The sequence below is a fragment of the Ambystoma mexicanum genome, chromosome 1p, assembly GCF_040938575.1.
Source record: "Ambystoma mexicanum isolate Mex_15411 chromosome 1p, UKY_AmexF1_1, whole genome shotgun sequence".
NCBI lineage: Eukaryota > Metazoa > Chordata > Amphibia > Caudata > Ambystomatidae > Ambystoma > Ambystoma mexicanum.
In genome coordinates, this window is record NC_090921.1 from 1,456,754,799 (window position 1) to 1,456,771,568 (window position 16,770).

Below are 16,770 nucleotides of genomic sequence, written 5' to 3' on the forward strand. Positions count from 1 at the left end.
CGCCCACCTTTCACCCGGTGAACCATTGTATCCTTATTACCGGTTGCAGGATACCCTTATCCTAAGGATGGTATCGCTCCAGCCTGAAAATGCATACATTGGGTCCTGCTAATTGCAAGGACTATAATATGTCCAACTTAGTTTCCGTAAGTATTGCACTGCTACAGCGCTCTGTGCTGCAACTCCAATACTTTGCTTGTGAAATTCTGGAGGCTGCCTCTCTTTGGAACAGTCTTCCTGCTCCTTTTATACTTGAGCTGGACTTCCTTAAATTTAGAAAAGTTCTCATAACTGTGCTTTTGTGTTCCTGTTTTACTTAATACCTTCCTTGCTAACTCTTACCACTGCCATTGGCTTAATGCCTAAACCCTCACAGGTTCTAGGCCGTCTATCTAGTCGACACCAGTATACCCCACCCCTCAGCGCTGCCCTTGCGGGAGAACCGCCTGGCAGCGGACTCATTTGCCCCAGCAGGGAGTTAGTGGCCTCCCACTTTGGCATGTCTTGGTACTTTCCTTCTGCGATTCGATGAGCATTTAGTAATTTCTACTCATTTTGTGCATTCAAGCGCTACTTCGACTGCATAATGCATATGTGCATTTATAGCAGCAGTGTGTACAATGTTCTTGGATAAAACAAGGGAAATTCATATGGAAAATATCTGTACAACATTTTTGAATTGCTGTTGGGTGTGTGGAAGTTTAATATGCAGATTGGGTTATCTGTAGAGTTTTTTAAACTTTTTGGCGGATATGCTTATTATTTATAATGCGTTTCAAAGCAGGCAATGAGGGAGTGGTACAAACAGTAAAAATGGGCTGTGTTGTGCAATGGTGTGCATGTGCAATCCCGTTTTTTAGCATGGCCTAGAGAGGGGACTGCAGAGGCCGCGAATAGTCCTAAAGGGCCATGGATTATGGTCTTTATTGTTTGCTAGAGAAAAGTATTTGGGACAAAATTGTTTGAGTTTTGTTCTTTTTCTCTAGTATACTATTGCCTATTATTCCCATTCGCATAGTAGAAAATGCTAATGGAAATGTTGGAGAATCTTATTGAGTCTAACTACTTTATTGAAAAATGTAAAGTACATGGAGTCTAAGCTTTTTTTTTTTTTTTTACTTCTCTTAGCGGGTGGTTCCTAAAGGAACCCTTTTTTTTGGTGTTTTTTTATTTTAATTTTTTTGTTTTTGTAGGAGAGGCCAGGAAGTAAGGTGGGGAGGGAAGTAACAGAAGGGGCAGCAAGGACAGCTATGGGGGGGCAGGTGAACAGGGGAAGATGTTTGGCGTGCATTAAATATAAGGTAGGGGCAGTGTTTCTCATGCTCCTCGATTGCAGCCTCGAAAGCACTTCGAAACTGTGCCCCCTGCAGAGTGGTGTGTTGCAGGGTACCTGGTGGGATCTTGTGCCCCAAAGCAGTAGCCTCTGTGGTGGCATTATTGGGTGAGGAAGAGGAATTTCAGAAAGACAACCTACTACTTCCTGATAATGCAACAGCCTTTCTCAGAGCATCGCAGTGACTGAATTTGGTGCGACATCGCATGGACTTGGTTCTGTAGGAGTACTGCCCAAGTTGTCAGCGATGAGTTGCCCTCAGTGCATTTTACCTTGGTAGCTTTAGCCTTTGACATATCCCAAATGGTGGTAAAGAGCTGCCATGTGATGTCATCAGATATGTCATCAATCACATTTCCTATGTCATTTTTGATGTCCTGGGTGTTCGCGTTAGCAGTGAACGGTGGTGGTGCGAGTTATGGTTGGTTAGCTTACCAGAACTAGCAAATTTCTGCAGTTTTGCTTGTAACCATAACGTCCCTTTAACAGTTTCTTCACGGATATATTGAAACTTCTGTATAGGCCTGTTACAAATGGCATATCATACATATTCTGAAATATACAGATTACTGAATATGTGGGTTTGTATACTGCCAGTTGGCCTGGGGGTTAAGAGTACTGCCTCCTATCCGTTGCCGTCAAGCTAACATGGGCATTTTAGGCTACAAGCAGAAGCTAAATGCCCAGCACATGTAATCCTGTAAAAACCCTAGGATGGTGACTATCACAGCATAAAAAACTGACTATAACACTGCGATCCTCTGCTCCTTTATCACAGAGTCAAACCATATATAGATTTAGCATTGCGACAACCAAATATTTTACTGCAGCTGAGCATCATTGAAAATAATTTTAATAGGGAGAGCAGGAGGACACGAGTCAGGCATGTATTCAGACTTGTTACACTAAACTGCTTATAGCCAACTAGATCTGCAAATATTAGGTTCAAGGTATTCTGAGGATATGGTAAAGAACGAAATCAAACACGTGTAGTCTGGTACACAGTGAACTATTTGTCATAGTATCGCTATGGGTTCAATGGCATACACAAATCTCAGAATAAGGCAACCTTGTCTCTTATTTCGATAGCTGGAACATTCGATTATTTCGATAGTTGGAACAGTCGAGATATAATTGGATTGCAATTACCTTGTCTTTGTTGTGCCTAACAATCCACAAGACTAAATAGAGTCCAAGCCAAACATTCCAGGGCTTATGTTTTCTGCATCTACAAAGGCTGTCAATAGGTTCTGGGATGGATCGAAAACAGGAGCAAATAAGCACTGTATATTCAGTTGAATAGATTGTCGCAGGACAAACCAAGACTGATCTGTGTGGATTCTCAGAAGAACAGAACTAGCCACACCTTTACTCAGCATGTTATACCCTGTATACAGCAGAGAAAGTGGAAGGCAGGATTCACAATTCCAGTGATGTATCCCATTTCAACAATTATGCTTGCCTTATTCCATGCGGGAGGTACACCGCCACTTCGCTTCCTCGAATACCCGAAGTTTATACAAAAGATCAAGTGATGCATGTATGCCTTAGTTGTGACCTGGAGACTAAATTAGAATGGTACATAATCTTAAAGTTGAATGATTGAGCCAGTGAGATGGCAGATAAAAGGGGTTATGTTCACAACATCTAGGTAAGCAGAATCATACATTTGTCCATAGAAATGTTCCGAAATATTGTTAATCTGACCATTGTGACACGTACCCCCTTCAGATGAGTAATTTAATGTACAACTTTATTCTGTCCACCCATAACAGTGTACTCTACATTTCACTTGCCACATATCTTCCAGCGGCCATATGTCTACCGACAATTTATTTCAGAATCAGCCAAGTCTGAGAATTGTTTTATCATGCATTTGGGTCCAGATTTCTTGGACACTGGATGTCTCATATCCCCATATATATTTAAGATGGTCTCCCTCTTTTGAAAACACATAACCCAGGATTAACATTCTAATAGCTTCTCATAAAAAAAATCTGTAATTACTGTACTCTCATTCAAGTCATCTTATTGCACCCCTAAATAACAATTCTGACAGCACTTAAATCACCACTGTCTACTAGGCCTCCCTGTTAACAGGGCTTAGACCAGAGTGTTCTTGCCAACACATTGAATTCTTCAACACAATGGGCCTCATTACGACCCTGGCGGATTTTTTCCGCCATCGGCGGACTTTTCCGCCATTGGCGTAAAGTCCGTTTACGCCATGGCGGATGGTGGACTTACCGCCCCATTCCGAGGTCGGCGGGGCGGTAAGTCCCCATTGACCCATTTACCCTTCCCCATTTCGGCCCCATAGGGTATAATGGGAGTGGGGAAGGAGTTAATTACGCCACCGTAAATTACGGTGGCGTAATTAACACCAAGGTCCCATAGCGCCATGGATTTTTACGCCCGCAAAAAGCGGGCGGAAAAATGACCATGGCGCTCTGGGAACTCGGAATTGGCGGTAAGGGGTCGGCGCAGCTAACGCTAGCGTAAACCCCTTACCGCCAGGGTCCTAATGAGGCCCAATGTGTGCAGATTGGGTCTTGTAGTCTACCCCCCCTCCCAAAAAAAAACATCTCCCCACTGAGTAGTGAGTCTATTCTTTGGATGTTTGATGTTACTACCTCCAGATATCAATAAGATCCAGGAAGGATAAAATATTCTTAACCATGTGGGCGGACTTGGTTATAGGTTTAATTGAGCAGCATGAAACATCACTCCCATCCCATACAATACTCAAATGTCCAACCCAAATTGTGATTGCATCCAAGCAGGTGCTCGGTAGACTACTAGTGTCTTTCAAAAACTCAAATGTTGACAAAGGGCATACATATTCAGGAATTGTTTTTCATTCTTGCCAACATACACACAATCTACTTTTTGGGTCCATGTACTTTTGTATGTGTGAATGAGTGATTTGCAAATTAAAACAGAAATTCCTCTTGCAAACTATGAATAGGGTGCCAAAAAAATACAACTGGGTCCAAGTCCCCATGATTTCGCAAGTTTGTCCTCACTTTTGGCAAGTAAATGAATCTCCAGCTGACAACTATTTGCCCACAGGCACGGGGCAACCATTGCATTCTGCATATTGTCTGGTGTGGGTTTAGTACTTGGATATTTCAGTCATTAGGTTTATACTGGCACTTCCCATAAGTCAACAATTTGGGAAAGTAGAAGGGATTCCTCAGCGGGCAGCCAAAGCCACACACCGCCAGTATGATCTAATTCCACTAACATCAAACTCTTAAACAAGAATAAACCCCCTGCAATCACCCTGGCTTACAACCAAATGTTTAGACCTTACATATCAAATGCTAATGTTCACCATTAAAAGTGAAGAACTTTAAGAACCATGGTGATCAATCACTACTGGTTAGGCTTCTGTGTTGGAGATTTAGGAGGTAGCATAGATAACATTGAAAGATCTGTATCGATTTAAACACAGGTGGTTTTACTGTCAACAAATCTGCAGAGTTTAACTAGATAAATCATGGAGTATAGCATATGTTTGTGTTAGGTAAGATGTCCATATTTATGATAGCTCTTCCTGACCTGTGTCAACCTGTAACGCTCACCTGGTATCCACGGGGACGTCACTCAGCCTGTTCTGACCTCTTACGACCTTGAACCCTTCCCTGGCGTCTACTCGACTGGAGACTGGGCCTTGGTTTCTTGGAAAGTGTGCTCTCCGTCCTGCTTTCAGCGCAGGGGCGCGTTGATTGATGCAGGCTCGTTGCTGCCTAGTTACTTCACTGGCAAGAGTCCGACAGGTAAGTATAAGGAGTCTTTTGAACAGTTCTCCAACTTGGTTCCTTTCCTTCCTTAGATGATGGCCGGCTTCCAGGATGCCGACGTGCTGCTTAGATGAGTAGCACTGAAGGTGAGTGAGAGCGCGATGTGACCCTTTCTTATTTGTATTGAACCAAGTTCTTTTTCTGTGTCTTTTAGGTGCCGCAACGTTTTCAGCGTGGATGCCGGTTGTGAAGAAGAAATGCGGGTTGTAAGCCCGGTATGCCGTGCCTCTAGAGGTTTCCACGCTAACCTGGAGCGCCTTTTCCCTCTTGCAGATGGATGAGAAGTTCCGGAGACAGAGTTCCCCCAGAGCGGCCGGGATTCAGGTAAGCGTTTGAAGCTTGTACAGGGTTTAAAAATAAGCGAAGATTTGCTGAATGCTTACTAATGCCTTTTTTCTGTTCTTTTCCCTTAGGAAGAGGCGTGGCAGGATGGGAATGACACTGCCGAAGATGCCCGTAGAACAGAAGGAGCGATGAATGATGGGCAGAAGCACCGCAAGGTAAGGCTGTTCCTAACGGTGTTCTTGTAGGAGCTGAGCCCAGAAGAAAGATGCAGGCCTACTGGAGACTGATCCAAACACGGCGAGTGTCATGCTGCAGGTGCAGAAAACACAAAGCCTGTTTCTCAGCCTGGTCGTGGCTTAAATAGTCTCTGGGTATCCCAGGTGTGTCTGGGCTGAACCACACCCAAAAGACTAGACTGCACATGCAGTTCTAGGAACCGAAATATGTGGGGGCATCCATCTTGTCCCCATCAATGCACTACAAGTCCAATCCCCAATGTTATCCTATGTGAGTGAGTCTGGTGCCACAAGCGCCAAGTCTGACTCCAAGTGAGTCTTTGGAGGGATGGAGAGGCACTTGAGGGCCATATAGGTGATCGTGGCCTGGCTCCAGCCTGACATTTTGGAGGGCTGGGGACATGAGGGTCGGGAATCATGACAACCCCAGAACCTTTTGTTTTGACTAGGTTAAGTATTTTACCATGTCCCTATATGAAGGGGAATCTTTTTCCCCCCTCTCACCTAGCCTTTTACTCTTTATGGGTGACCTATTTATGTCCCTATAGTGTATAGCTGGAGGTTTCCTATAACTTTCGGGCTTGGGGTGGGTTGCCCCTTCGGGCTTCCCTGCTAATTTCTCTTTAATGTACTTGGGTGAACTAGAGTTCCCAAGTAGTAAAGGGGGATTTTCATCAGCCTTTACATTTTATATAGAGAGCCAGCACACTTCACCTTATGTGGCGTGCTGGGGGATACAATGTAACCCCTTTTTTACTTACCTGTAACATTTTTATTACAATTGCAAGTTTGCTTGAATGGCTAGTGGCAGTGGTATTACCTTCATGAATTTTAGTCATTTTTACTCGCAGGCTGTTAATTAGCACAGAAGGGCCACAAATGTAATTTCTTGCTTGCAGTTCGAGGTCTTCCCCTGCCATTCGAGGCAGGAACGACCTTAGTGGGAGTTTTGTCCTCAGCTTAAATCCTTTGTATTCCCTGCCAATGCTCCAGATGTCTGAGAAGGCAGGAAGCAAGGGAGGAGTCCAAAACGCTGTACCCCTTTGTCTTTCACCTTGCCTAAAAGGAGCCCAGTCTTAATGGGGGGCTGGCTGTCCTAATTGGACAGCCAGACCGCCCCTTGCTGTAAAATGCAGGGAGAGAATGCAGACGTTGAGCTGTAGTTCTAGACTCTGAACCTGGAAGCTGCCGACGAGTCGACCACTGAGCTGAAACCAAAGAGGTAAATGAAGAAAATACAGCTGTGGCGATTTCCAGTGACCAGAGAGCCTGCTGTATAAATGGAGACTGCCGTTATCCTTCCTTACAATCGACCTGGAGATCCCAAAAAGGACAGAGCCTTGTGAGATCCACAAGATTCAAGAACACCTACATTTTGATCCATCCCACATCGTGCTGAGACCTTGCAGGGCTGCAATACCCCAATACCCTGGGACCTCGAGCTATCGGGCAGTGTACGGTCTTCCGAAGTGAACTGAAACTTTGGTGGCATCCTGCTGGACCTCCAGAGCCACGAAAAGAGTCCTTGAAGCCCCCTCACCAGAGTGCTGGACCAGCTTAAGCGACGAGAAGCCGACTAGCGAAATTCATTCTTCTCCTGGCTCCTGAAAAGGGCGCCAAAACCAGAGCCTCGTCCAGCCGCTATGAAACTCTTGCCTGGAGCCTTCGCCATTGATCCCTGCTGCAAATCCTTTCGAGTTTCTGGTCTTCAGTCTTCATGAAAAGGAATTGACCACGTTTCTGGCTACTGTTCCGGAACTATTCCTGCTGCAAACTACTACTATGCCGAGGTACTGGGTTGGCTGGGGTATTTATCTACCTTAAGCTTGTGAGATACCCGTGTAGCTTTGGGGTATTTGTGATTGAACTGGGTGAGAGGCCTCCAGGTTCACCCAGGCCCACTACTGGAATCCTCCGAAGGTTCTCAGTGGTCCCTGGAACCTAACTAACTCTAAAGTGAAATACTTTTTTGAAGATACTTCCTCAGGAACTCTGTTTTTCCCTGCCACTGAACCCTATCTCACCCTGCCTACAGTTGGCACCTAGAGCACTAGGGTCCCTCTTCTGCCTCAGAGAACTCATGCAATATACTGAAGGACTGGGTAAGAAAATGATTCTGCCTTAAAGTATAACAAGTGTTTAAAAGTTACTTGTGAAATAGTTGGTTATTTTACTCGCCTGTGAATTGGTTATGCCTCTTTCCCAAAAGTAATGCTGTTGACTTCACGACTATTTCTTTCAGAATATTAGTGTGTATGTTTAACAACTGTGTCTTGCTTTCCCTGACCTGCTGTTTAGCCCATCGGGAATAAGTCTGCCTTGGGCTTTGCTTACCTTGAATAGCTATGTGCAATTCTTAATGTACATTGTAGGTTTTACTTTGGTCTGCCTTGTGCCATCCTAAACTACGTTAGAGAGATATTGCTTACCTTAGTCTGTGTTCCATTGAACTGAAAATCAACTGTAATTGTATATTGCATACTTTGTTTTACCTGCCTAAAAAAGTGTCCTGTAGGTTTAGCTGGCCTTGGTCTGTGTTCCACTGATCTGAACAGCAACTGTAATTATATATTACACTATAAGGTCTTACTCACCTTGTATAACTTATCCTGAATATAGTTATAAGTTTATACTGTTCCATGACTTTGTGTTCCACTTTTCAGAAAGGTATCATCGTAACAGGGTTTACTAAGTGATTTCGTAACTGAGTGTCACTGCATGACTGACAGCATCTACTACCTTTGACTTACTGTAAAGTGGTCTAAAAGTAACTGACCGTTTTACTCCCCATGAATAGGTGTGTCCTATTCTAAATGTGTTCGATAAGGTCTGACTTCCCTAAAAATACTGTCAGGTTTCTGAACAGGGTCTATGCTTTGGTCTGTGTACCTTCAAGCATTGCGTTTATATTTAATGTGATAGTACTTATTTCCCGCACCCCCAAGATTCCTCTTGGCATACTTATTGAAATAAACCCCAATACATAGTGTTTCATTGGACCATATGCATCCTACAATTTCTTTGTACCAAGCTACAGCCCCCTTTGCCTCCTAAGATAAGCCTGGCTGCTCAGTCTATGCTACCATATAGTCAGGTGGTACAGCCTTATAGTAAGAGTGGAGTTTTGTATGTCTCAGTTGTATGGCTTTACTAGGCCTTTCATTGGACTTCAGAAAAACCATCCTAACAGTTTGCAGTGAAGATGTTGCTTCACCTAATTGATTGCAAGCTCTCTGCAGTACAGAGGCTACATTTGAAAAAAGTGGTAAGCCCCTCTTTTCAAAGCTCACCGGAATCTTGCAGACGTGCAACTCTACCACAATTATTCAGGAAATGCATGAGGACATGCCAGAGGGTGGAGAAGAGTTGTCTGACTTTGGGCAAGTTCCAAGTAACAAGTGTTGCTTTTTTAACAAAAAGTGTTGGCGAAAGGATGCTTTCAGGGCACAAAACGTCTCCATCTTTCTAGTCTGAATGCTCTTCCTCATGCCCCAATATGTAGATATTGACACATAAGAAACTTTCCTTTAACTCTTTAGCCTGTCATTCAAATTATTAGCATTATTTTCCAGCTTCTTGATAGTTGACACGTTAGGGACGTTCTATTTATCAAAACTCTCCTTGACCAGTTGGGCTCGCCCTGTGTTAGTGGGATAGCCCGACCTGCACGTTATCTAACCTTTATTATTCACCTTTGCAGCAAACCATGCCATCTGGGAAGGCAGCATGGCATGATCTGCTTTCCTTGAGTGACATTATCTCTTAGTGTGACTGGGTCCTCCTCCTCCACGGGTGTTGCCTGCGATTGCCTTTTGCGAGTGGCTGGCAATGTAGTTTGGGCAAGTTAACTTGCATTTCAGGCATCAAAGAAACGCATATAATAAAATGGACCCAGTAACAGAACGCTGACACTTCCACCAAGTCAGCCCCATCGAATACCTATCAAGTTCATCCAATGGAGAGCCCTACTTGTAAACCCAGAGCGTACGTATGGCAAAGGATCTCTGCAACTCAGCCAATTTGAACCAGTTCACCTCTCAATGCAATCTGGACATCAGGCCTCCTCCCACCTTGGTGCTGCTGCAACACGTTCCTTTACACATATTTTGCTCACATGATATTAATGCTTGTTTCTGTGGCACGGTTCTACTGCTACCGATCAGAACATATCCCTGTAGTTGGGTGGAAGCAAAAGGCAGGTTTGTGCTTTTTTAATTTTGTGGGATATATGCATGTTTTTAGTGTGTTAAATTGGCTGGTGTACCCAGAAAATGCACTGAACAAAAAAAAAAATATATATATCTACAAAGCCAGGATTACAAAGTAAACATGTATACATTGGAGAAAATGTATTCTACAAAGGCATACCAATCAAATAGAACAGTCCAAGTGAAGAGGTCCATTTCGTCAGCAGTAAAAGCCTAGCGATATACAGGTTGAAATACAAAAGTAAAATAGGTTTTGCGTCATATTGAAAATGTCAGCGAGAGAAGGTTATGGTTGGTCTGGAGGATGTGTATAAGGCATGTGAAGTGCGATACTGTGACCATCCGAGTGCGGAAAATATGTTGGCCTTGGCCCATGCGAAGCGAGCCTTAGATTGTGAGCTTCATCAGAAGGCAGAAAGGCATTTGTTTTACTCGAGGCAGGCTTTTTGGGAAAGGGGTGAACGATAGGGGCATTATTAGCAAGTCGTATACAACAGAAAGAAAACAATAGACAAGCGCTCTTTATTGTGGATGAAAAGGGGATGGTGAAGAGGAAGAATGCAGAAATTTGTGAAGAATTCAGACAATATTACGCCTCTTTATACAAAAGGTAATGAGACAATTTCTGAGGTGGAAATTAATACTTTTCTTGGAGGATTTCAAATGCCGAGCCTACATGAGCAGGAGCGATTAGGCCTGGATGCAACAATAACTGTAGAGGAAATTGAGAGCTCATTTGAAATATTGGCCAGCGGTAAATGCCCTGGCCTGGATGGTTTTCCAATAGAGTTCTACAAGACCTTTAGTCATATTCTGTCCCATTTTCTTGTAAAACTTTACAGACATTTTGCATAATGGGGAGTTTACTGATTCAATGAAGACCGCAGTAATAACAGTTATTCCTAAACAAGGTAAGAATCCTTCACATTGTGGAAATTATCGACCCATCTCGTTTTTAAATGTGGACGTGAAGATTCTGGCAAAAATATTTGCCAGAAGATTAAATGGCCTGCTTCCAAAGTTAGTTCACAAAAATCAAACTGGTTTTGAGAGTGGTAGGAATAGTTGTGATAATTTGCGAGAGTTGCTTGATGTAATCTATCTAAAGAGAAATTCTGCGGATGTATTTGCAGAAATAAGTATAGATGCTGAGAAAGCATTTGACAGTGAGTTGGGTTTTTCTTAAAATCAATTGTGGGCCTGTTTTTCTTAGACTATACTAGGCAAGGTTGTCCTCTATCTCCGCTATTGTTTGACTTATTCATTGAACTGCTTGCCCGCTATTGTTTGACTTATTCATTGAACTGCTTGCCATTATGCTTAGGCATCATCCTATATAATGGGCATTCCGTTTGGGGAATATGTGTCCCAAGTACTTTTGTATGCAGATGACCTCTTAGTCCTAATCTCGAACCCAGACCGTTCATATCCGGAGCTTTTAGCAACTCTGCATGAATTTGGCACATTCTCCAATTATAAAGTTAATGTAGCAAATACTGATTTATCCGATTTCAGCATCGTGTCATAGGGGGTTGTTCGGGAGATGTGGGCTGGGTCGGGTCTTAAATATTTGGGTATTTATATAAATAGGGATGTGTAGTCCTTGCTTGCATACAATATCCGTTTCAAAGTTGCAGAGGTAGACAGTCTTTGCTGTAGATTGGAGAAGTTAAAACTAACCTTATGGGGGGAAGGTTAACGTAGTTAAGATGTCCCTTCTTCCGAAATTTTTATATGTTTTTAGCATGCTTCCTCTGCCACTTTCAAAAAATGTATTAGGTAGCATCAATAAATCCTTGGATATGTGTGTGGGGGGAAGGAAGTAGAGCGAGAGTTCCAAAAGATGTTCTTTACAAGTCAGTGAAGCTAGGCGGCTTTGGTTTTCCCGACAAAGCGGTATCACTCTGCATTTACGCTGCCCGTTGCATCATTGGTTGATGTCTGATCACAGTACTTGTGCAGGTTGGATTAAAATAAAGGAGGAATCCGTTTCTCCCGTCCTACCGGATGTTCTTTTGTTCATGGATAAGACACTCTCTGTTGGTACCACTCCGCCTTTTGTAAAGCACTTTGTGAAGAAATGGCGTAAAAGTAATGAGATTTGTGAGGAGAAATACTTAGTGTGCAGATTCTAGTTTATGGAGAAACCATGCTGTGAAACAGAATACCCGTCTTGTCATGGGTCTCGTGGCAGAGAGCTGGTATATGGAAGATTGGACAGGTTTATGATGGTCAGAATATGGTTGATTTTGAGTTTCTAAGCTTTAAGTATTAGCTGAAAGCGTCTGAAATTTGTCAATATATTGTTCTGCGGGACCTTTTTGTTGTACTTTTCTCGCCGTCGAATGCTACAATGCATGCCTCGCCTACAACTTTTGTTCTCTCAAGGACTGTGCGCTTGTCTGCATCTACTCTGTATGAATTGATTGCACCCTCTGCATCTAAGTTACCATCGCAGTGTGGTAGAGGGAATTGGGATTCAGATTTAGGTTGCACATTGTTGGATATGGATTGGAGCCACATATGTGCAGGTCCAGATAAATACAAAGTGGATTTAGATTTGTGATATACACAACAAAGAATTACTCATTATTTATATTGGTCCCCATGGAAGATGAGAATGAGTAAATTGAGTAATGTGGACTGTTGTTGGAACTGTAATAGGGAGGTGGGCACCACACTCCACATGTTGTGGTTATGTGGTAAAATACAATTATTCTGGGATGGTGTTTTCCAGAGGATGGAGTTGGTTCTGGATCTCTATACCCAGAGATCCACTTGTTGCTGTGTTAGGTTTACTGCCTTCAAATATTGGTTTAACTACAAGTAAACTGTTTTGGATATATAGAGCTCTTGCTAGCCAAGAAGCAGATTTTGAAATTTTGGAAAAGGGATACCTCTCCTATCATTGATGACTGGCTGCAGAGTTTGTCCCTTTTGTCCAAGAGGCAGAAAATATCCTTTAAAGCAAAAGATCAGCTTGATAAATATGAGAGGATGTGGGGGGCATTTAATGATCTCTACGCTTAAAATATTTGATTGTGTTCTAGGTTTCTTATTTTGCTTTGTTTTTTTCATTTTATTTCTTTCCTTTACCTTCTGTTACACCTTACTCCCTGTATTCAGTTCCCCTCTGTTACTTCTTAAAGATTTATTTAGGAAATTATGGGTGAATAAGTATCACCTTGTGCATTAAAGTTCTAAATGTATAAATAAAGTTTTGAAAAAAAAAGAGAAATACAAAAGTGTAGGTAAACTAAGATTACAAATATTGTCTCAAAGACATTTTTGGATATGCATTTAAATCCTTCAGGCAAAGACAGAAGTGTGGGGCAGGAACAAAAGGTGAAAAATAAGGCAGGGCTAGAAACAATGTAGATTCTGTATGTTAACACAACTCAAACGTCTCTGCTGATGGCACTGGCTGGCATCATGCGTGGTTTCATTCTAGGAGGCTAAATGCAAACTCCATACCCAAGTCAATTTAAGGAATCTGATCCATCTCCCCCGGAATCCTTTAAAAGAAACCAGAAGAGCAATAGACTAAATGCTCCAATACTGGATCGAAAAGTCTTCCTACTCACTTAATCCTGACCCCTTCCCAACTAACCAATTCAAATTAGCTCTTCCCACCTTATTCTATTACAATGAACCCTCACAGGTCAAATCTGCCCACAAACACCGAATTACCAGACCAAAAACCATTGTTCACTTCCCTAGCCCCATCCCCAGGAGCACCACCCAACTACGAACCATCCGATCTTGGCATCCCCTTCTGATAAAACGCACACCGGGGATAAATATTGATGGAAGCTATTTTTGACTACCCAGGCCAACTAGTCCCATACAACCACACTATGTTTGCGAATGCGTATAATGGGATACACTAAAGAAAACACTAAAAAGCCCTTTTAAAAAAAAAATCATATAATGCACACAGAATACAGTGTGCCTCGTGGAAGTTACATATGCAGTGCCCTGTGTACCGGGTTGGGTCTCCCACAGGTATTTAGGCGCCGAGTACACTGGGCCAGGTGACCACGAACTCCTTGAAACAGTGGCAGGAGTCATTTTGCACAGTGGATACTCTGCATGTATTTATATGGGGGCAACCAAAAACGAAAACAGAAAAAAGGATTGAGTGGTATGCACTTTTAAAACACTGGCTGGCTCTTTATCTTGCTGAGAGTTTTGATCAGTCAGTGGGGTTGTTGAATACAGAGGCTGTGCTTCATCATTTCTCTGGTTGAAAGTGCAGTCACGGTTTGAATTGCTTCTTGATCCGTTTTATCTTGCCATAATAGAGATGGTTTCACAAGTTCAGTGCTTTCAAATCACTCAGCAGATCAGGGCTTTTGACCCGTCCCCTGCTGAGCTGAGGCTCAGTGAAGTGTTAGTATGCAACTTGCAAAGCGTTGCTCACTTCAAAGTAGGAAGGCCACCTCATTTACTAAGTGACTCTTAATTGCATGTGGAGTGGTGAATAGGCCAAAGCTGTTTGGTATGCACAGAAAAAGCAGGGAGGATTATGGAGATCCAAAAGCATAATGTTCATAAAACACAGCTCAGCAGGTTAGGCGACTATTGCTGAAGTCTTATGTTTAGACCTCGCCATAAATCCTATGGCCTTTTTTCCAATTCTCGCTGCAAAACGTGCTCTAAAATTGTTTTTCGAATTGGGGATGGGTACTGCTCAGTCTTCTCTTGGTGTGGGAATGTATGACCTGTAACGAAAATCAAAAGTTGGCACCCATTTTCCTGCCTCTAATGTGGTTGACGCATAATTCCCAGAAACGACTTTTAGCTCATCAAATCTTCTGTAGTTCCCCTGACACACCCAAGTGCCTCTGCCACACTACACGCCTAGAAACACAATGGCACTCAAGTCTCCAATACGCAGGCCTGCAACCATCAACACAAGATGATTGCTGTCTGTTTTTCCTTCCATCCCACTAGCAATCTTCACGCTTCCCCGTTTTCTTGCGGAGCCGCGTGCAGGGAGGCCTCCAAAACGGCAGAGGTGTGCCATGTACAAGACGACTACACGACCTGTCAGCGTGAAAAAACAAAATCTTAAATGCACGGTTGTTTGTGGCGTGTGGCAGGGAGTACAAAGTCTCCGATTACCACATTTTCGCGGCGATTTTGCAGCATCCTCACTTCCCCCGTGCGAGAGCAATAACTCGCAACTGTCAAAATAGCTTCTTGCAAAATCCCAACACTTGTTTCGCGGACGACTGTTAGGAAACTGATCATGCAATCGGGTTTTACGGTGTGCATTACGCATTCGCAGGATCTCGAATTTTCAAATACTTTAACCGATCCGCTGGGGTTGGTCGGGAGGGGGGAGGTGAATTAGGTCCCTTTACTAGTTAAGGGCAACTGCATCATAGATCCCAAGCGAAGTACCTCACTGAGCATTTACAACGTTACACAGCGGTAATGCACAGGCAAGGATGGCCAAGCAGAGCCTGTTAAACAATGTGACTTAACAATGAGAAGGGGGGGTGGGGGGAGAGAAATGCCCCGCGAACAGAACCCCCTGGAAGGAGCCACAAATCGATTGCGACAGCTCAGCGCACACACCTGACTCACATGGAGGGGGAATCTCCTTCCCTCAGCCCACAACCCGGAGGCGGAAATTCCTCAACACGAGAGGGCGATGGACAGTGGCATGATGTGCAGCTCCGCACGTAACCAATTGCAGGGCCGACGCAAGGGAGGGAGGGCAGACAGACCGAGCCCGGACACAAGTGGTATGCCCATCAGCAATGTATCAGGATAACAAAACAAAAAAGTCACCTCTGAAAGAGGCTGGCGCTCCGGAGTGATTTGCATAACCTGCCGTAAACACACAGTTGCTATACTCAAAGGTGCACGCCCTTAAGAGTGGCCCCAATATCGTTATTCGTATTGCACGGGGTCATGGGTCAGTTGAAGGTCAATGTCAACATCAAGGGCGCACTACTGAGGTGCAGAGACTCAAATCCAAACGACATGCTACAGAGACACCACAGCCCCGATTTGTATATGAAGGGCAACAGGTGTTCCTGGGTGCAGGGAGTACATTTGCTTGAATTGTACTGTAAGCACGGGCGCGTATAGTGCTGGAAAAGTAGATTACATATCACACAGTAACTAAGCCCCCAATCACCCTCAAATCAATACACAATAAACTGCTCGTCACAAATATGCCCCACTCAAAGATCATACCGATACATTAATATATCTTATCACCCTCTATTCACTTTCAAATAGACCCCAGCCCTACCCACCGCCATATACACGGCTTCCAATGGAAACCCTCATCTCCACCGCAATGGTAACCTATTAGCTTTCAATTAATTTACCTACAACTCGATAGCGTACTGCTAGTCCCGGCTGTCAATATACTTCCTATCCTATCACCGCCCCTCACCTGAATTTGGAAAACCGCTCAGGGTCCTGCTGGAAGAGCTGCGGCATGTTAAGGGCGGCGGCGTTTGCCTTGTGCCATTCTAAGAGCTTCTTGAAAGCGGGGTCGCTGGTAAGGGCCATGACGGGGCGACGGGCGACTGCAGATAGACCGGAATGACAGGCGGGCTACGCTCTCCAGCAGGACTGGAAGAAGGGCCGGCAGTATGGGGCGATATTATAGGAAACGTCACTCGTGACGACAACACGTGCGCGCGTTATACTCTCCTCAGCTGGAGCGAGACCTGCGTGCGCGCGCTCTGCGGTCCTGAGGAAACAGTAAAGCACTCTAAAAATACGCCCAGAACTGAGGGAGTAGTAAGGGCACGTTTCTCCTGTCTGCGTTTTGTGAACAGGTTGGGATATTCTAGCATAGCGCCTATTGAAGGTAGGTGGGTTTTTTTGACGGAAAAAAGGAAAAACAATTCAGTAGCTCGCAGAGATATCGT

The 16,770-nt window shown here is 43.8% G+C and overlaps 1 protein-coding gene across 1 annotated transcript in view; it reads right to left on the bottom strand.

Moving 5' to 3' along the window:
- GPI (glucose-6-phosphate isomerase) overlaps positions 1–16,507 on the bottom strand; it is a 141,354-nt gene extending 124,847 nt beyond the window's left edge. Inside the window, exon 1 of the mRNA XM_069607098.1 lies at positions 16,287–16,507. Within this exon, the coding sequence (XP_069463199.1) occupies positions 16,287–16,405 (119 nt within the window). The 5' untranslated portion in view covers positions 16,406–16,507. The remainder of the gene's footprint in view (positions 1–16,286) is intronic.
- Between the last annotated feature and the right edge of the window lie 263 nt (positions 16,508–16,770).